This window comes from Rousettus aegyptiacus, unplaced genomic scaffold (genome assembly GCF_014176215.1).
Source record: "Rousettus aegyptiacus isolate mRouAeg1 unplaced genomic scaffold, mRouAeg1.p scaffold_m13_p_2, whole genome shotgun sequence".
Classification (NCBI taxonomy): domain Eukaryota; kingdom Metazoa; phylum Chordata; class Mammalia; order Chiroptera; family Pteropodidae; genus Rousettus; species Rousettus aegyptiacus.
This window is the reverse complement of record NW_023416295.1, coordinates 166,628,312-166,649,952: the sequence shown is the minus strand read 5'-3', so window position 1 is coordinate 166,649,952 and position 21,641 is coordinate 166,628,312. Positions and strand designations below refer to the sequence as shown.

General features: G+C 43.7%; 1 protein-coding gene across 7 annotated transcripts in view; it reads left to right on the top strand.

The window, feature by feature from the left end:
• Positions 1-21,641, top strand: part of SYN3 (synapsin III) — a 400,752-nt gene that overhangs the window by 12,639 nt on the left and 366,472 nt on the right. For 3 of the 7 annotated variants that reach the window (XM_036236073.1, XM_036236075.1, XM_036236077.1), the window contains 2 exons: positions 14,709-14,792; positions 18,722-19,182. In XM_036236073.1, the coding sequence (XP_036091966.1) occupies positions 18,872-19,182 (311 nt within the window). In that variant the 5' untranslated portion in view covers positions 14,709-14,792; positions 18,722-18,871. Of the gene's footprint in view, positions 1-14,708; positions 14,793-18,721; positions 19,183-21,641 lie in introns of those variants that run through there. The other 4 variants (XM_036236074.1, XM_036236076.1, XM_036236078.1 and 1 more) reach the window with 2 other exon arrangements.

Here is a 21,641-nt window from a genome sequence, read left to right as displayed (position 1 = left end):
GGCTGTTATAACAAATTACCATAGACTAGGTGCTTTAACAATAGAGATTTATTTCTCACAGCTCTGGAGGCCGGGAAGTCCGAGATCAGGGTGCCAGTGTGGTTGGGATCCTCTTAGTGGTTTGTAGGTGGCCATCTTACTGTGTTCTCATGGAGAGCAGGGAGAGTAAGCTCTCGATTGTGTTACATCTTGTAAGGGCACTAATCCCATCACGAGGGCTCCGCCCTCCTGACCTAATCATCTCCCAAAGGCTCCCAGCTTCAAATACCATCATGTTGGCTATTAGGACTTAAACACAAGTTTTACGGCAGGGGTGACAGGGACATAAACTTTCAGTCCACCGTGCTTGGGTATTTAAGTTTGCTGGGCGAAAGACCTCCAGATGGTACAGAAGGACAACAACGTTATCTGGGAGGGTTTTGAAGTTTCCTTTGGCAGGGGAGGAGAGGGAGTTCTGGGGGCACTTCTGAGCGAAGACCATCTGAGCTGAGTTTTGAAAGATGAATGGAATCGATTACTCTGATGAGATAGGGAGGGGCTTAGAGGAGAATAAAAAGGATGACATTCCAGGAGGCAGGAACAGCATGCGCAAAGGCATATGATTGCATGGTAGGAAAGCAGGTAAGTGTTAGTGAATGTAACGGTGCCAGGTGAAGCCAAAGACGGAGCGGGCTCAGGTCAGAACGTCTACGTGCTGCGTGGAGGAGCTTGGATGTACATCAGCGAGCAACTGCTGTGTCTGAGCAGGGTGGTGATGTGGTCAGGCTTTTGTTTATTAAAAAAAGTCTCTGACAGTCTATGCAGTGAAAATGGATTTGGAGGTGACTTCATTGGATGCAGGGAGACCAGGAAGGAAGGTTTTGCAGCGGTGCATGAAAGAGATTGTACACGTGTGAGTTAGAGGTTGAGAGAGCTGAAGGAAGTGACAAAGCATCCCTTTCATTCACCCCACACCCAGAATAAATCCCTTTTCTCCATTATGGGGCGACATGGAGGTAAATCTGATGTGATCCTTGCCCTCAAAGAGTTCATAATGTAGGGACATCCAAGAAACCATTGACAATAAAAGAGATGGAGTCGCTCAGCTTCTTTGATTCACAACTATCTTTTGAACGCTCGCTATGTGCCAACCCTGGTCTGTGCTGGAGATATGACAGTGAAAAAATAAACACACATCCCTGTCATCGTGGGGATCACATTCAAGTTGGAGGGAAGCACAGAAACACCACCCTACGAAAGTCAAATATATAATACATTAGATGGCAACGGATATTACAGAGACACCGAAGCAGGGAAGGAGAGGAGGGGACATTTGAATAAAGAGCTAAAGAAAGTAAGAATGTTATCATAAATATACAAATATAAAGGCTACACACCTCCCTGGAGGCATGGTACTATAGCAGCATTGAGCGTGGGCTTTGGGGGTAAGGCAGGGCTAAATTTGAATCCTGGCTCCATGCTGTATTGGATGGGTGACCTTTCCTTCTCAATATGGATTACTTTATCCATAAGATTAGGGTTGGTGACACCCATCTTCCAAGATTACCATGAGGCTGAAAAGAGATGCTCACTGCTTTGTGCACTGCATGGTACCTGCATGGTGTTGAGGATGACTCTGGAAGGGGCATCGCCCAAGCTTCATGGGAAGGGCGCCCTGTGTGGCGAACCCTGGAGGCTTTGAAGCAGCATTTCCTGACCAGAGTTTCTGCAGAGCAGGGTCGGGGGACCTTGGGCAGAAGAAGTCCCAGAAGAGCCCTGGGGTTCCTCCAGCAGCTCAGAGGTCCTTCGCTGAGGACCTCTGCTGAGTTCTAACCTGACTGCCAGTCAGGATTCATAACTTGCCTCTTCTGTGAAATATGATGACTGGCACCTGGGATTCCATCACGGGGCAGCAGTATTACTGGATTTCTTATTCCATTCCTGCTGCCTCTTCTATAAAGAGGGTGCTGCAGCACCCTGGGGACAGGGAGCCATGGAGCCCAATGTCATGCCATATTCTATGGCCCTGGAAGGTTTCATATCCTGGAGATTCTCTCCCCAGGCAGGTAGGTCCAAATCCTCTGGGACAGGATGTGAGAAAACGTTTTGGAATTAAATGTTTTGTGGAGGTAAGAGAGAGTATTGGCGGGCGTAAGGCAAGTGGGCTTTTGTTCAGCAGTTTGACCAGTGAGCGCAGCAGAAATGGCCATTTCCTGCAGGGGCTGGAGGAGGTAGCTGCGACCTGTAGAGCCATCTCATTCTCCGCTGTGAAAAAGCTGTTCCCTGCCTTGGAGTGACAGCAGAGACTGCCGCACGTGGGAGCCAACAGTGGTTGGCTAGGGGGGTCTTTGCGTGGAAATCTGATGCCAGCATGTGAAAGCTCTGCTTGCCATGGGCACTTGCCTCTGCCTGTCGCATGTCATCAACCCTTAAGTATCATAGCGCCTGGCCCAAGGGGGCATTACTGCTGCTTGGCTAAGGCCAGCTGCCACTGCTGAGAAGTGGAGTGAGCAAGGGCGTGGGATTGCTCGGGTATTCTTTTAATCTTTTCTTCCTTTTACATTTTCCTAGTCTTTTGTTTTCATTCTCTTTTCTTTATTCAGTTTCATTCTTTTATTCATTCACTCCATTTTTTTTTCTTTTTTCCTTCATTACGTCCTAGTTTTTTCTTCTCTCTCCTGGTCTTCCTTTTCCCCCATCTACTTATTCATTTGTTAATTCAGTGTCAATCCCTTTAGCATTTTCTCAGCTCTGGGATAGCACAGCAGATGCTGGATAGCATCTTTTCTGCAGCTCCCCAGCTCAGTTGCTCCAGCAAAGGAAAGAGGGATGAGAAACAAACAGGTGAAACTTAGGGTTAAGGGCCTAGACTCTGCAGTCAGACCCACCTGGTTAGAGTTTGGTGGCTTCCTTGCTGTGTGTTACCTTAGGCAAGTTACTGAACCCTTCTGAGCCTCAGATGCTTCTGCTCTAAAATCAGGCCAATAGAACCTCCACAGGAGTCCTAGAAGCGCAGGAGAGAGTGAGGGCGAAGGTAAGGTGCTTAGCCAAGTATCTGGCAAGTGGTGAGAATTGTGGCAGGAATTCAATCCATCTTGTTGTTATTAATACAGTCTGACAAATATTATCCAAAATCAGTATAAAGGAAAGCAGAGAAAGAAACCACTTTTCTATGTCTAGTTCTTGACCTTGAAAGTGAGAATCAGAAATATGTATCTGAATTCTTCAGGTCAGAACTTCTCATTTTACAAATGCGAGAAGCAGCCCGGGGGTGGAGAGGTGATATAACGACTTGCCTGGGGGGCGCTGATAGTGTGGGGTGAGGAGCCAAACCATGTGGGCCGAATCCTGACTCCACACTGAATCACAGTGGCAATTGGGCAAGTCGCGGTACCTTTTCTGTGTCTCAGTTTCCTCTATATATAAAGTGGGGATAATACCAAAGGATTACTGTTAAGACTAATTTGGTTTAATATATGAGCCGGCTTAAAACAGTACCTAGCAGATAGGAAGCACTAAATAAATATTAGCTGCTGATATTATTACTACCATCATCATTATTCTAAGGGTCACACAGCGAGTCTGTGATGGTGCCCACACCTGCTCCTTTAGAGAAAATATGCATGCCAGCCTTGCCCACACCTGCTCCTTTACGTGAGCAGTGAGGCTGCCAGCTCTCCTAGTCTACAAGAGGGCACCGTGTCCTCATAGTTGCAGCTGAGCCTGCATTTCTAGAACTTTCTGAGCCAATGCTTCAATTCAGGCTCCCCAAGGTGAAGTGCGCTGCAAAGTCTGCCACAGAGTACTACCCAGTAGGTGCCAGGTTATCAAGATATACCCCACTGACATGAATTGAGAGGGGGCCGACAAACTGGGGTACGTGGAGATAGAGTAGACTAATCTAGAGGCAAGATTTAATTTTGCCACTTGCCTATTACATTTGCAAGTTTCTGAGCCTCAGTTTCCTCATCTGTAAAATGGGGTTAAGAGTAGTATTTGCTTCACAGGGTTATGTGAGGATTAATGAGATGATGCTTTGGTCCAGGTGAGGGGTGATGGTGGCTCGGACCTTAGCGGCAACTGTGGAATTGAAAGAAGTAAATTGGAATCGTTTTGGAGAGAAGAGTTATTGATGGCCCGGGTGTGGGGGCCTGCAGAGGGAGGAGTAATTGGATTCCCTGCATTTCTAGTTTAAACAACCAAGTAAGGTATTTTCTGAGATGGGGAGGATGGAAAGGTGCAGTTTGGTTGGGTGAGATGGCAGGAAATCAGGAGTTTTCTTATAGGCATGTATATTTAAGATGCTTGAGAGCATGACTTGGCTCTCCAGGGCGAACTTGCTAAATTCCTCATTAGGGTGGCATCTGGCCACCAGAAGCACCGCCAGGCTGGCTACCTGCCCTGTCAAGGCTTAGGCAAGAGGCCCTCAGCAGCTCAAGGTGAGAAGATCGAAGGCTGCAGTACTCACAGCCGGGTCTCAGTGGTCCTGTGTTCTCTCTGTCTCTCTGTCTCTCTCTGTGTCCCTGTCTCTTTCTCTTTCTCTCCATATCTTTGTGTCTCTCTGTGTCTCCCTGTCTCCATCTTTCTCTGTTTATATGTCTCTGTCTTTCTCCATGTATTTCCCTGTCTTTTTCGACCTCTCTCTGTCTGTCTTTCTCTGTCTCTCTGATCTTGTCTCTGTGTGTCTCTCTTTCTGTCTGTCTCTTTCTCCCTGTCTGTCCCTATCCATCTCTGTCTTTTTGTCTCTCGCTGTCCTGTCTCTATTTCTGTGTCTTTCCAGCTCACACGCTTTCTCTCTCTCTCTCCCTCTCCCTCCACACACATACACACGCGCGCGCGCGCGCGCACACACACACACACACACTAAAACTGCTAGTTTTAGCCCCCCCTTTTTTTTTTGCATCCTCAGGTACTTTGTGTGCCTAAGTGAGTCTCCCAAAAGTCTCCTTTGTCTCTAGAAAGGAGGTTACTTATTTGGCTCCATGTGTTTTCTGATTCAGCAGAAAGGAACGCTTCATCTGGTTCCCAGACCTTGGCAGTGCTGGCATCTCTCCCTGACTCCAGGGGCTGCCTGCTGCCACCTCCAGCTCAATGAGTCCTCAGCCAGACGTGATCCTCCCCCAAACCCGCAGTGATTGGTGAGCACAGGGTTTTGCAGGGACACAGAGAAATTCTCTTGGTCCCAAGTGGTTGGTGAGCATAGTCAGGGAAACCTCCCTGGAGAAGGATGAGCTGAGTCAGAATTAACCAGCTAAAGAACATAGGAAAGAAAAGGGAAGGTCACAGCAGATAGAGAATAGAGATGAGAAACCATGGAGTGAGGGGTGGGGGGAGTGGAGAGCAGGTCACAGAGGATGGAGAACAGAGTCCGGGCTCACAAGTGCCTGAGGCACCACGATGTGAAGGAAGATCAGTAGGCGCTGGTCCCAGACACACCTGGGTTTGCATCCTGGGAGGGGCAGTTCTGCTTAGTGGTTAGGGCCATGTCCACCAGAGCCAGGTTGCCTGGGTTTGAATCGCAGCTCTGCCACTTAGCAGCAGTGTAACTTTGGGCCTCAGTTTCTACATCCGTACAGTACAGGTAAGAGTAGCACACTTACCTCACAAGGCTGGAGGAAGGATGGCCTGCGTTAATATGTATAAGTGCTTAGAACAGGGCCTGGAAGAGCTGTAATTATCATTTACAAGCTGAGTGACCAGTAGTAGATTCTCATCTCTGGACCTCAATTTCCTCCTCCGTGAAATGGGGGTGATAGCGCTTCCTGGGCAGGGTTGTCATGAGAGTCGGGGAACATCAACAGGCCATTCGTGTGCAGTCCCTGCCTCCTCAAAGAGGCTCAGCAAATGGTAGTCAGCACCACCACCACCATCAGCGTGGCTGTTATGCTTCCATGTGGGCCGTCCTAGTGCCTAGTCCCTGCTTGTCTACCTCCTCCCTACGCCCAGCAGGCATCATGGATCATCCACCCTGGAGACTGGAAATTAAGTGCTGTCAGTCTGGGCTATGGTGCCCTGACAAGACTATTTGTCTTTTTCTGGGCAGCAGTGTTTCAGATGCTTTGCTGGCCACCCTGTCAGCTGTGTCGTCAGCTTTTCCTCAAGTCACGTGAGAGGCCAGCAGCAGGGCCCTCTCCGAAGCTGGTGCAAATAAGCATTCTACAGGTGACTTCTGGGCCGGGCGCTGAGAAGGAAGGAGCAATGACAAGGACAAGAAAACCCCGAGGGCATTCCACTCTCTGCGCCCTGCATGTGGAATTGGAGTTCCACCTGGGGGCCCCACTGAGCATGAAACTGGAGAGGACAGGGAAGGCTCCTGGCCATCATGGCTGGGCTCCCGAGCTGCTTTGTCCCTGTCTGCTTCTCATCCGGCCTGCGCCATGGGAAGGCAACATGCCATAGTGCCTGAGTAGGAATCCCTTCTCCACCACAGAACCAGACAGAAGGCTGTGGGCGAGTCACTTCATCTCCCCGTGCCTCAGTGTCCACATCTGTGAAATGGAGATAGTGTTAATAATAGTTTATATCGCATATGATTGTTATGAACCAATGTAAAATAGAACTTCTCTTGGCCTTGTATTCATAAAATGAGATAGTCAAACTAGATCCTAAGATTCTACTTCAGAATCTTAGGCTCTGCGTTATGTGGTTATAAATTCTGTTTCTGCCACTGACCTGTTGTTTGATCTTGATTAAGTGACTTAACCCCTCTGAGGGTTCATTTTATTTGTTCAAAGGAAGTAATAATACCTACAAGACAGATTCTAATATCCGAATTAGAAAATAAAGATTTCATGTGTATAATATAGATTATGTATCTGTATATAGATCTCCTAGCAGAGTATTTGATACTTCTTAGGTGCTCAGTGAATAATAGCAGTTAATTTTATATTGGGCACCATAGAAGGGCATTCTGTATTAAGTAAGAAATAGTACCAACTCCCTTTCAAATTCAAAATTTGTTTCTGAAAATAATGCTCTGATTTAATGGAGGAATGGAAGGTAAAGACTCAGGAAGGAGGGAAGGAAGGAAGGAAAGGAAAAAGAAGTGAAGGGAAGAGGGAAGGGAGGAGAGCACAGATTCCTTTACTAAGATGGTACCTCCCTGGGAGTGTTCTTTGTAAATGGGATAAAAACATACAGGTGGCGTGGATGCTGCCCAACTTGCATTTTCTGAGCAGGCCGGCATGAGGAATGAGGCATGGAGATCTCTGCTGGGGGAGTATTCCAGATCCTGTTGCTCTCCATCAAGGGACACCCCGCTCACTGTATCCCCCTACTCCCAACCACACGCCGTACCCCAGTGACATACTCAAAGTTCAGAACTCCTTGACTTCATTAAAAGAACCCAAATGTTCTGTTTTCTGGCCCATCGCTGCAGAGTGAAGTGCAAGCAGGAGAACCTTCAGGCAGATGCCACTCTGGGGGTGGGCTTCGGGGAGCACAGTCAGACTCACGCTGATGGGCCAGAGACTCAGATGTTCCCTTGGATACTAATTTTTTTCCCAACGTATAAATAGCCAGGTTTTCTCAACAAAATTAGGACACAGGCTTTCAAGGTTTTCTTTGGCAGGGATTGAGGGAACAGCATTCGTATCCCGATTTTGGAAGAGGCTAGGGCTTGGGTTTCCAACCAGGTGCATGGGCACAGCAGCCACAGCTCTGGGAGCCTTGGTGTTCTCCCGTAGGGGCTAGTCTGCGGAAGGATTCTGGGACCTAAGTCAAGGTTTCCAGACAGATTGGATACTGGTGTCTAGTTGGCTTATGGGGGTTGGTGAGATAGAGACCCCGACTGGTCAAAGAAAGGAACCTGGGCCAAAGTCAGCCCTTGGGCGACTGAGAGATTTAATTTTAAGAAGGACTAGGGAAAATTGGGAGTGGTATTTTGCCCTCAGGATTGTATACGATTCTGGGGTACCCTTGAACACCAAGCTCTGAGTCTGACTGGCAGAAAAGGTGACCTGGGAGGTATCAGCAGCCCCAGCCCCTTGTGACTGGTTTTGGAAAAGTAAGTGAATCATAAATCTTTTTAAACAGAGCCATGGAGAGTATTGGTTAGAGTTTTCTCAGGAAATTGAGAAAAACTCCATGCATTCATTCAATTATTTACTAAGGGCCTACAAGGTGTTATGAATGCAGAGCTGAAATACAGACCCTACCCTCAGTGAGATTGAAACAATCATTGCCATATCAGGAGCCGCTACAATAACAAACAGCCACAAACTCTGGGTGGCAGAGATGATAAACGTTTGTTCACGTGTCTTCAGGTTGATTGCGCTTTGACTAATTTTAGATGAGCTGCTCTGGTGCCACTAAGGTGCAGCTAAAGTCTGGGTCTTTTCCACATGTCTCTCCTCCTCTTTGGACCCATGGGCCAACCCACGGGACATGTCCCCATGGCAATGGCAGAGGTGCAAGAGGGCAAATAGAAACACATGACGTCTCTTAGGTCCATGGCTCAGAACTGGTACACTGTCAGGTTGGCCCTCATTCCATCAGCCAAAGCTAGACCCATGGCTGGGCCCAAAATCATTGGGCAGGAGAGTCACTCAGCCTCTAGTGAAAGGAGCTGCAAAGTCACTTGGCAAACTGCTTAGATCCTGGAAGCGGTGAAGAATCGTGGCTGATAATTAAAACTGCAAAATTGCCTACCCCAACATAGGTGTACTTATTTATTTATAAATTGCAAATGCTTTACTGATATGTTGTGTCCATAAAATGAACACACACTCAATAAGAAATTTAGGGGTGAGGTCAAAAAATGAAGTAGAAGTTCAAACAATTTTTTCCTGCAGTCCAGCATATCATCCTGGAAGTCCCTGGGGATGCACTTCCCATCTTGGAGAGTCTGATCTGGAGAAGTCTTTCTTGTAATGTGGCTCATGGACCAACTGCAGCAAATCATTTGGAGAAATGGTTAAATACAGATTCTGGACCACTTTTCCAACCTGTAGAATCAGTGCCTCTGAGGGTGAAGCCAGGGAATTTGTATTGTTAGAAAGTGTCCCAGGTGATTTGAGTTTGCAGATCAACAGCAATCAGCTTATGATGGAAACAAACCCAGGAGTGGTCTCTAAGGGCACAGGAACTGCCCTGACCCAGCCTGGCATGTGCCGGGGGTGGTCAGGGAGGTGGTGCTGAAGGAGGGATGCGGGAGGTGAGTTCGGAAGGAAGAGGAGACTTAACTGTGCCGTGAAGGAGAAGGCTGTATGGGGCCGGGGCTGCCGCATGTGTGAGAGCCATCCTTGAGAAAGGGCTCGTCACGTTCAGGAGCCCCACATTTGGCGAGTGTAGAGAAGAGGATCAGGGAAGATGTCCTGAAGGGTCAGTCAACACATGAGTATGATTTAGCCAGAGAAAGGAGATGAGGGTAGCGTGGAAGCAGGAGGGGTCTGTTCTGAGCTGGAGGCGAGAAGGCTGGAGTTTCAAGCCTGAATGTTAAGAGGGCCGTGGGCAACCACAAAAGTTTTCTGCATGGAGTGATGTGATCACATCTAGTCTAAGGGACCGAGATGTAGGAAAGGGACTGGAACAGAAAACGTGCCTGTGCAGTATAGCACTTGTACCCGTGAGACATGAGGGCAGCCTGGCATTGAGGGGAGGAGAGAGATGGGATTGAATTCGAGAGCTGTTCGAAAAGACAGAATCCATGGAGCATATGGAGGATGAGGGAGGACTCTGAGTGGAATGTTATCTTCAGGGTTTGAGCCTGACTGATGTGAATACGAATTGGCCAGGGAGGCAGAGCTGTTCACCCTCACGAGAGGATCTTGCTCAGAGGGGTCCACATTCTAGATGATCACCAACGTGGGCATCTCTCTGGCCCCAGTTAAGAATGAAAATGCCTAGAAACAATATTGTGAAATAGACTCACAAAACCATGTATGTGGTTCATTTTACAGTAAGTTAACACTACTGAAAATCACCTTTACTTATCCTGAAGGACAGCAATCACAGAGGGGCTCAAGACGACCAGTTAGCTCCAGACCTCAGGTTATGAAGGACCTCCGTTTAGATTTTTGACAATGCCTTCAGTCGAAGGTCAGATAAATCAGGGAAGACGTCCTGATAAATCAGAGTCAAGCCAGCATGACTGTCAGAAAACACCAGCGTTGTATCCCAGTCCTACCTGGCACTCCCTGGGGAGCTCTATAAATCCTGTTTGTAAATAAATATAGTGATGATTTTGTGGATAACACAGTTATAGTCACTTTATAGTTTTAGGTTAAAAGCTTTAACTCGACTGTTTTGGCATTTCTCTATTTGAATATATTTCAAATTAGGGAGGGTGGTCTCGAATAAATGGAGGAATCTCACTCCTCTTGATCTCGGGGAGGGACTCTCTCACAAAATTTCCAGCAAGGGAGGGAATTGATGCAGAAAGCTCATTCATGCACAAATCCTAGCTCCGAAGCCCTAGTCCTTCAGGGCAGGAAACACACGGTGTCCTACCCGTGGGAACGAGAGTGTTGCCACTCATAGGAGATCAAGGTCTGTGCGAGTGGATTTGAACTCATCAAAGACAGCACACACTTTCATGTAGCCGTGGCTGGAAAAGAGCTCAGAGGATGAAAGGCCTCAGGGATCTGTTTGTGGAGATGGGGCCACTCTCTCCGCAGATGCGTGTTTGACCTTTTTTCAGGAAGTTAAGCATCTCTTAGCTCTGCATCTTGAGTGGACAGCCTCTGGGTTCTCCGGCTCATGCTAGAACTCCCACACTGCCTGTGCTCATCAATATATTGATGAAGCCCAGCCTATGTTGTCTCCATGAATTTTTAAACTTTCTGCTCATGCAGAAAGGGTTTCAGCAACTGTTAATTATCCAAATGCTGGTTCCTAATGCGAGAAGAAGAAACTCTTTCAGCACTCATTGAGCAGAAGCTGGAGAGAGAGAGAATTTATGTGTCGTGTTTACATGGGGGAGGAGCTTACTAAAACATGATATCAGATATTTTGTATTATTCCGGTTTTGGTTCAGCTTAGGCTTATGTGTCAGGTACTGTGATAGCTGCTTTCTCTCATATAATCACACATTTAGTCTTTACAAACAAAAGGTGAGGATGGTGCAATTTCATTTCTGTTATTTTAAACAAGTTCACACAACAGATATTTATTGCACCCCTACCACGTGTTAGGTACTTTTCTAAGTGCTTAGGATATGGCAGTGAGCAAAGCAGAATGATCTCTGTTCTTGAAGGCTTCCATTTTATCAGAGGGAGCAGAGACTCAACAAGAAGCAAAAAAAAAATAAAGTCAGTTATACAATTTATAGAAGGCGATGCATGGTATGGAAAACAAAACAAGTGAGATTGGGTAGGAGAGATTCGAAGTACCAGACGGTTTAACCTTGGGTGGTCAGGGGAGGCCTTGCTGAGAAGGCGACATTTGAGATCTAAAGGAGATGAAGGAGTGAGCCATGCTTCTTTTCACAGAAAGAGTGCTCCAGGTGAAGGGAAGGCTAGTGCAAAGGCAACTGATGAACAGGAAGTTCAATCTTTCTTTTCTAAGAAATGTGCCAAGCCTTGAATATTCCTTATCTAACGTACCTTTGCAGGAGATCCAGGGATTAGCCTATGAAACACCATGCCATCGACATTTGCAGAGCACATTAAAGATTAAAAATCGATTTTATGTGGGTTGATGGAACTCCTCTGTGACCTGGTTGGGGTGGTTACATGAATGTGTTAAAATGCATAGAAATTTTACACCAAAAAAAAAAAAAGTGTTTTACTCCATGTTAACTTAAAAAATAAATATTTCGAAAAGCAACTTAATGCAATTTATTTTGGTCTACTCAAAGATTTGTGGAGTAGGAAAGTGGGGGTTCATATTTTCACTTTGCTCATCGAGGACCTGTGGCCTAAATGTTTCTCAGCTGCAAGAGGCAGAGGTGAGTCTCAAAGTGGGATCCATCCAAAGCCCGTTCTCATATAAACAGCAGCCTCTGCCACATTGCCTCCCAAACACAAGCTGACCGCCCTGGAAGCCCTTCCGGGGGTGGGAAACACACTGTCTAAGCAACAACCAGAATAACAACAGCTAACACAGACGGCTCACCAGGTGCCAGGCACGGTTCTGTATATTAAGCCACTAAATTTTCACAGGAACCCTCTGAGATGTATTGTTATACTATCCCCATTTTACAGATGATGAAAATGAGGTGCAGAGAGGTTAAGAAATTTACCTGAACATCCCATGCTGGTAGTAGGTAGCAGAGCTGGGATTAGAATACAGGCAGTCTGGTTTCAGGGTGTGTGAGCTTAACCTTCAGGCTTACTCATTGTGTCTAGCTGTGTCCAGCACTGGAGGGCTGGGCCCATGGTATTCCTTAGCCTGGGTTTGGTAGGGGTCTTGCACTTGAAGATTTTTTTTTTCCAGTAAAACATTGTTATTTTGGTTTAAGGTTCACAGCACATTGAAAGGAAGATAGAGAAATTTCCCATATACTCCTTGCCCCTACACACACATAGCTTCCCTAATTATCAACATCCCCTATCAGAGTGGAACATTTGTTATAATCGATGAATCTGTATCAGCATAATCACCCAAAGCCCATAGTTTGCATTGCGGTTCACTCTTACTGTTATACGTTCTGTAGATTTGGACAAATGTTTAATGACATTTATCCATCATTATGGTATCATACAGGGTATTTTCACTGCCCTAAAGATCCTCTGTGCTCCACCTACTTATTTACCCTACTCCTTACCCCTGGCAAACCCCGGCAACCAGCAGCGAATGATAATTCATACCAAGATGCAAGTTGACCCTTAGATAACAAAGATATGAACTGTGCAGATCCATTTATGTCTGAGTATTTTTCAATAAATTCTGTAAAGTATTTTCTCTCTTTTATGATTTTCTTAATATTTTCTTTTATCTAGCTTACTTTATTGTGATAATTCAGTATATAATACATATAATGTAAAATAAGTGTTAATTAACTATGTTATCAGTAAGACAGTCACCAGGAGGCTCTTGGTAGTTAAAGTTTTGGGGGAGTCCAAAGTTATACACAGATTTCTGACTGCGCAAAGGATCGGTGTCCCTACCCCCATATTGTTCAAGGGTCAACTGTGCTGTCTCCATAGTTTTGCCTTTTCTAGGATGTCTTATAGTTGGAATCACACTGTATGTGGCCTTTGCCAGCTGGCTTCTTTCATTTGGTAATATGCATTTAAGAGTCCTCTGTGAGTTTTCATGACTCGATAGCTTGTTTCTTTTTAGCACTACATGATATTTGCTTGTCTGGATGTACTACGGTTTATCTGTTCACTTCCTAAAGGACATCTTGGTTGCTTCTAAGTTTTGGTGAGTGTGACTAAACATACTTTTATAAACATCTGCCTGCAGGTTTTTCTGTGGGCATAAGTTTTCATCTGCTTTGGGTAAATATTAAGGAGCATGATTAATGAATTGTATGGTAAGAGTGTGTGAAGCTTTATGAGAAACCACCAAACTGTCTTCCAACATGGCTATATCATTTTGCATTCTCACCAGCAATGAATGAGAGTTCCTGTTGCTCCACATCCTTGTCAGCATTTGGTGTTGTCAGTGTTTCAGATTTTAGCCATTCTAATATATATGTTGTGACATCTCATTGTTGTTTTAATTTGAATTTCCCTGATGTCAAACATATGATGTGGAGCATCTTTTTGGATGCTATTTGCCATCTGTATATCTTCTTTGGTGATGTATCCATTAAGGTCTTTGGCCTATTTTTTAAATATAATAGCATATGAACCAAGACTATGGTAGAAATGATAGAGAAGAGAGGATATTAAAGATGTTTGAGGAGACAGAACTGACAGGGCCTAGTGATGAGTGGCTGGAATTGGTGAGGATTAAGGAAGAGTCAAGCACGACACTCAGGTTTCTCGCCCGAGTGGACTGATAGTGGTTCTTTTGTGGGGCAGTGAGGGCTCAGGTACCTAAATTCATCTGAGAGTGATGTGAGCAAGGAAATGAATCTGGGGTGTCAATGAGACACTTGAGTGTGGTCACTGCTGCCCTCTAGTGGCCATTGGTGAGGCAGCATGGGGCTTACTACTCCGGGGCCTACTAAATTCTGTCCCAGTCTTCCTGTGCTTTTGTTCCCCTCAGAATCCCTCTCATTTCCACCTTGTCCCAGTATCAGATTTAGGTTAGCAATGAAGAGATATCCAACCTCTAGTAGTGCAATAAGTGAGGGACTCAAAGAACAGGAAGACATCTTGCAAATCACATAATCCAACTAGCTCCCTCCTTTCACACTTAAGGAAAATGAATAACCTTCTCCTAACTTGCCTGGCTGTTTCCATACACATGCTCTACAGTCTGCTTTCCACATATTAGCCAGGTAGATTAGATTTTGTTTCTCTCGTTTATAACCCTTTAGCGGCTTACTTTCACACTTGGATTAAAATCAAAATTATTTTCAATTATATTCATAAGTTGGCCCCTCTTTACTTCTCTAAACATTTCCTTATAAAAGTCTTTTTGTTTCCTGGTTAGGCTGGCCTTTCTTCTATTCTTCAAATCGCCTAGCTCTTTCCTACCTCAGGGCCTTTGCATATGCGCTTCCCATTCCCCTCATTTTTCATATGGCAGCTTAAAGGTCAGCTCCTCAGAGAGGCCTTCCCTGCCCCTCCCCATGTTAATCTCTATGATAGTACTCTGTGTATTTCTTACTAGCTCTTGCCCCAATCCACAAATATTTATTTACTTGTTCATTATCTATCTTCCTTTACCAGATTGTAAAGCACCCCTGGGGACTGAAGTAGGGAGAAGTTACAGGAAGAGCCTTTGACCATTAGAGTTGATCAAAAGATAACGAGGTGATTCTTCTGAAGGTGGGGAATTTCCACTAGTGCAAAGTTAATCAGATTTACCTGAAGAAGAGAGTGTTAAATAATCTCTAAGGTCCCTTGAACTCTAACATTTTGTTAACTTTTTTATCTAGTATTTTTAAAATGAAAGAGATTCAGTTCCAGTAATGACTCAATAGCTTGTGGTGTGCTAACCATCTCATAGATGGTAATTATAAACTCTGGATAAAATGTTTAAAAGAAACTATTTGAAGTTCCTGGAAAGAAGCCAAATGTAGGTAGAATAGGGAGGGGAGTTGATCTTTGGAAGATCAGAACCACTAAGTGAGATCTAAATTTACGTGGCTTGTCCTTGAAAGCGCTCCCCAGTCCACCTGACACAGAACGGCTAGCACCACAGCAGAACACTGCAGCTTTATTAGTTTGACAGCTCAATAGACTGAGGACAGGCTACCAGAGTAACAGGAAAATGAGGAACTCTAAAGAGATTCCCCAGTTTCATGTTCCCAATAGGATCAAGTGAGGCCTCTATTAAAACGAGATTGTAGTTCAACCTCTCTTTCAGCCCGTTTTTGCTTTGTGTACTTGCCCACAGCTGTTAATCATGGGAGCACTCTCCAATAAACTTTCTGCTTGCAGATCACCATGGCAAAGTCAGCTTCCTGGCTTGGGAACCTGACTTTACAACAATCTAATTGATATTTATAGAACATTACACGCGACAACTGCAAATACACATTCTTTTAAGTATATGGAACATTCATCAAGATAGAGCATACTGAGTCATAAAATTAATCTCAATGAATGTCAAATATGTCAAAGGATTAAAATCTTATAGACGCTATTCATTAATCATACATGAATCATATCAAAAGCAATAACAATAAAATATCCGAAAGAGCACTGTAATTTAAAAATTAAATATATGATTAGATAACACATGACTCAAAAAAGAATCTCAGAGAAATTAAGAATAATTTGAATTGAATGATAATGAAAATACATGTCAAATTTCTGAGATGCAGCAAAAACAGTGCATAGAGGGAAATCCATTACTTTAAATATTTATATTTGAAAAGAGGAAAGGTATAAATTTAATGATCTATGTTTCCATGTTAAGCTTCTGGAAAAAAAACAAGAAGAAATTAAACCTTTAAAGCCAAAATAAAGAAAAGAGGGGAAATAATAAAGAACAGATAACAGATTTCAGTGAAGCAGAAAACAGATGATGGAGAAAATAGAAAGGCTGCAAGTTGGTTCTTTAATAGATTAACAAAATTTATAGATTCTTAGCAATACAGATTAATCAAAAAGAGAGCAAAGGCAAATAACCATTATTAGGACTATCAGAGGAAATCGCTACGTATCCTACAGAAAATGAAAGGATAATAAAAAAAAAACTATGAACAATTTTATGCCAATAAAAGTCACAAATGGACAAATTGCTTGAAATCACATATTATCAATACTGAAATAACAAGAAACAGCATATAGATTTATGAAAGGGATTGAGTTCCTTATTAACAACTTTCCAACAAAGAGAGAATCAGCCCCAGATGGCTTCAGTGTTGAATTCTGCCAATAATTTAACCATTTCCTGTTTGCCCTGAGAATACTGCAGTGTTTACCCAGTAGATTACAGACCTAACCTCATCCCCAGAGTTTGCCATGAATTATCTTGCTTTTGTTATTATTTTCACATCGCTCTGGTATATCGATAGTCTTTGGAAACAAATGGCATCATTCTATTTACAGCATTCTGTTTTTAGTAGTGGTATTTCCATTTACAAAATAGAGTAATTCTCAATCATTGGAAATGTCAAATCCTAGAAAACCTAGCATTCTTATGTGTGATGTTAACGCTGGCAGCAAGCTGCCCTTTTTTTTTTTTTCTACATGGGAAATGAGTTAAGAAAAAGAAAACCAATATTACATGAACTCTTTTGGAAAATAGAAAAGGCAGGAACACTTCCCAACATATTTTGTGAAGTCAACATTACCCTGGCACAAAACTAGGCAAAGACATTGCCAGAAAAGAAGACTACAGACCAATATTTCTCATGAACATGGACACAAAAATCTTCAAAGTATTATCAGATTGAATCCAGCAACCTATAAAAAGGGTAATTCACCAAGTGGGATTTATTCTAGGAGTGCAAATTTGGTTTAACGTTTGAAAATTAATTAGTGTAATTCACCACATTAAATAAATAAGTGATTTTTAAAAACAATTCTCTCAATCAGTTTTGAAAATTACTTGGCAAATCCAACATCCATTCATGATAAAACTCTCAGCCTACTAAGACTACAAGGGAACAGTCTCAATCTGATAAAGAGCATTTACAAAAAACTTACAGCTAACACCTCATTACTGTAATGTGAGATATTGAATATTGTCTCCCTAAGGTTGGGAACAAGGTGAGGGTATCTGCTTTCATCATTTCAGCAGTGTAGGTCCTAGCTACTGTAATAAGAGAAGTGAAAGACGTAAAAGACAGTAAGATTGGAAAGAGAGAAGTGGAGATATCTCTTTGTAAATGACATGATTGTTTAAATAGAAAATCTTAAGTTTTCTATAAACCACTGGAAACAATAATCGAATCTATCAGATCAATATATTGATAACTGACAAAAATGATAATAGCAGCAAACAAATGGAAAGTGAAACTTAAAAAACAGTGTTTTTTAATATACCATTAATTTAACAAAATATGTGCGACACCCCTGTACTGAAAATCACAAAACATTTCTGAGAGAAATTAAAGTTTATCAGTAAAGAACTCTAGATGTTCATGAACTGAAAACTTCAATATTGTTGAGAAGTCTGCTCTACCCAAACTGAGCTATAGATTTTATGTAATCTCGAACAATATCCCAACAGACTTGTTATACAAGTAGATTTCAAAATGCGTATGAAAACAGGAACTAGAATATTCAAAACAATCTTGAGAAAGAAAATCTAAGTAGGAGAACTCACTTTGCCTGAAAAATATAAAATAATGTTAACAAAAAATATAAGAGGGGTCTAATCTCCTGGTTTAAATAATCATTTTTCTCAATGGGATATTTGAATCTCATGAATAATTTTTTAAAACTTATTCTGTTCAGAAAAGCAATACTTATTAGATTATTAGTCCGCTCAGTCTGCCATAAACAAAATGCCGTAGACTGAGTGGCTTGGACAACAGAAATTTATTTTCTCACAGTTCTGGAGGCCGGAAGTCTAAGATCGGGGCATCAGCATGGCCAGTTTCGGAGGAGAGCGGCCACCTTGGCTTTCAGAGACAGCTGCCTTCTCCCTGTGTCCTTATATGCCAGGGGGAAAGCAAGCTCTCTGGTATCTCTTCTCTTAAGGACACTAATTCTATCACGAGGACCCTACCCTGTTGACCTCATCTAACCTAACTACCTCCCAAACACCAGCCCTGTAATTGCATTACCCAAATACAATCACTTTTAACATTCCAATGAATTTTCTTTCCAAAGTTTTGTTATTTCAAGTTGTATGTGGTGATATTCATTCCGTACCTATAATTTTGTATCATGATCTTTATTTACAGTATAAAAATAAAACCTCTTTTTAAGTACTTTTTAAAATTAGCCACAAAAGTTTTCACTGAGTGCTGTAGTTTATTTGTCACTCTGCGATTGAACGTTGGGAGCCTTTCCAGTATTTTGCTGGTGCACGTAATGCGATGGTAAAGACATTTGCGCAAGAGGCCTTTTCTGTAACTCGGATTCCTTTCCTGGGATAGAATTCCAGAAAATGGAAAGCGTGGTTTAAAAGGGCTTGCTCTAATTACACGTTGCCAAATTTCTCTTCAAAAGGATGCCACACTTTACATCGCCCCCAGCATCGGGCAGGAAGGTGCCATATCTGTTCGCTCTTACAGGATGGAGATTGTTTCACTAATGTGTGTGTGGGCTCATTTCCACAGGTAAGCGGAGACAGCTGAAGCGGACTCGTGCAGCATCCCCCTGGCCCTTCTGGTCCAAGACCCTACCACTCGCTCTCCCTGGTGGCCTGTATTCGGGGCTTCGCCTGGACACGTCTGAGGAGGCTCCAGCCACCTTGTCCAACCACAGCCATGAATTTCCTTCGGCGACGCCTCTCTGACAGCAGCTTTGTTGCCAACCTGCCTAACGGCTATATGACAGACCTACAGCGCCCTGACAGCTCCACCAGTTCCCCCGCCTCCCCGGCCATGGAGCGGAGGCACCCCCAGCCCCTGGCGGCCTCCTTCTCCTCTCCAGGATCCAGCCTTTTTAGCTCCTTCTCCAGTGCCATGAAACAGACCTCGCAGGCCCCCTCGGGGCTGATGGAGCCTCCAGGCCCCTCCACACCTGTTGTTCAAAGGCCCAGGATCCTGTTGGTGATCGATGATGCCCACACAGACTGGTAAGCAGGAACTACAGGTCTTCACACCTGGGGACAAGTGAGGAGATGGGGCAGAGTTATGACAGGCTCAGTGGTAGAGAGATTAGAGAGAAGGAAACTAACATTTGCCACGTGGCTACTGTGTGCCAGGTGCACAGCGTATACTTTGTACCATATTCTTTCCTCGGGGCTTTACGTATACGGACCCACAATCCCTCACCTGCAGATCCTAAATCCAAAAAGCACTGAAAAGTACAAAATATTTTATAATCTCTTTGACCACTAAGTCTGAACCGAAGGAAGGTGAGACTGTAATAGTCTTCATGAAGCTACTCACTATGCTTGTCCAGGTGACTTGCTGCAAACATCTGAATACATTTGATACGGGCTACTGTGTGTAAAGCCCGCTGGAAGTATTATATGATATGTGGTAAATACACCCTCTTATCTTTCTAAAAACAGAAAAATTTTTAAATCTGAACTAATTCTAGCAAGTTGCTTAACCTCTTTCAGTCTCGGCCATCTTCCCCCCAATAAAATGAGGTTGCTATGAGGATAAAAGAAACCAATAAAGATCCGCCATCATTATTTAAACCCTTGGGACCAGGGTGCCTGAGTTGGCGTCCCAATCTTCCACTTACTGGCAGGCCGGCCCAGAGCTTGTTCTCTTAACAACAAGGGTGGGCAGAGATGACACACATCCCAGCCTCTTCTCCAGCGGTGCCGCTCAATGGTAAGCTCCCCAGGGCCAGAGACTGTGTCAAGGTCATTGCAGTTATTCGTAGGTAGTTACTGAGCACAAGTTGAGTACAAGACACAGCCTTAGGTGCTCAGGTAAGTGGTGAACAGGCTGCATTTGGAGAATAGGTCTCTACTGCAAATTTTTGGTAGAGCTGATAAATATTACTGGTCCAGCCGGATACAGAGAATCTGCAGTCCAGGAAGTAAGCCCAAATGTGGAGACATGTGAGCTCCTCATCCAGGGTAGTGCTGGCAGTCGGCCCATGGACAGCTATGGGGCTGGAGAACAAGGTTGCATGCGTATGTTTCTAAAGGCTGCCACATAGTAGGTGCCCAGCAAATACGTATTAAATGAATAAATTAACTCATCCAATTCGCTAAGCATAACTAACAGATGCTCCATTATTCTGATATGCATACATGACTCATTCATTCCTTGAGATGTTAATTCAGGTCGGGAATGACTGAGTGGGAGATATTTATAGTTTATAATACATATTTAATACAGTCAACATTAAAGCATCTTTAGCAGGTTCAGATGTCAGTCTTTACTTTCCTGCAAAGAAATCACTTCACCTTAACCACAGTGGTCACACGCATGGCCTCTGTTCTGATCTGGTCTGTATGGTCTTCAGTGTGGCTGCTTGCTTGAAGGCTGTTATCATGAAACCTTGTTCATCTCCGCTTATGTAAAGTGCCATCTTTAGGTTCTGAGCTTAGGGGTTGATTTCTGCAGAGATGTTGCCTCCAGACACTCTTGCCTGTGCGATCCTGCAGCCAGTCCATCTGGTAATTAAAATGCCTGCATGGCCTTTGCAGTCCTCTGATTCTCTTTAACCTAGAGCTTGATCTTGATTTTGAGTGTTCTTTGCTGACTGTGTTATCCCTAGCTCAGTCAGGTTTTACCATGACATGGTGATGGAGGTATTTAAAAACCAATTTTTCAGGAATACTGTGTGCTGTCTCTTATATATGGAATCTAGAAAACCAAACTGGCAAAAACAGAGTGGAACGGTGGTTACCAGAGGCGGGGGGCTGGGGGAATGGGAGAGATGCTGTTTAAGGTACATTCTTGCAGCTAGGAGAAAGTCCTGGAGATCTAATGCACACCACAGTGATTATAGAAAACAAAATTACATTCTGCATATTAAACTTTCTGAGAGAATAGATCTTAATTATTTCCACCACAAAAAGCTATGATTGCTTATGTGATCAAATAGAGGCATTAGCTAATGCTACAATGGCAATCATATTGCAATATGAATGTGTCAAATTGATATGTTGTATGCCTTAAATTTACACAATATTATGTCAATTATATCTCAATGGGGGGGGGGAAGCATCATTTGTCCAGAAAGTTACCTCCTGTAAACAGACTGAGCTAATAAACGGCAACATGGTGCCATGGTTAAGAACACAGATTTCAGAGCGAGGCTACCTTGGTTCAAATCCCTTCTCTACTCCTTAGTAAACTATATGACCTATGCAAGCGACTGCACCTAAGTGGGGACAACACCGACCTTGTAGAGTTAATAAATGTAAATAGAGTTAAATCTGAATTAAAAAGTACTTAGGCTGTCTGGTAGACAGTAAGTGCTATTTAAATGTATATTATTATCACAGATTATCATGACCTTCTGTGAAACATTAATCATTTTGACAGCAGCCTCTCGTTTAATCTTTCCATGCCCAGTATTGGATAAGGATTTATCTTCTTGTGCTGGGGTTTCCTGCTGGTC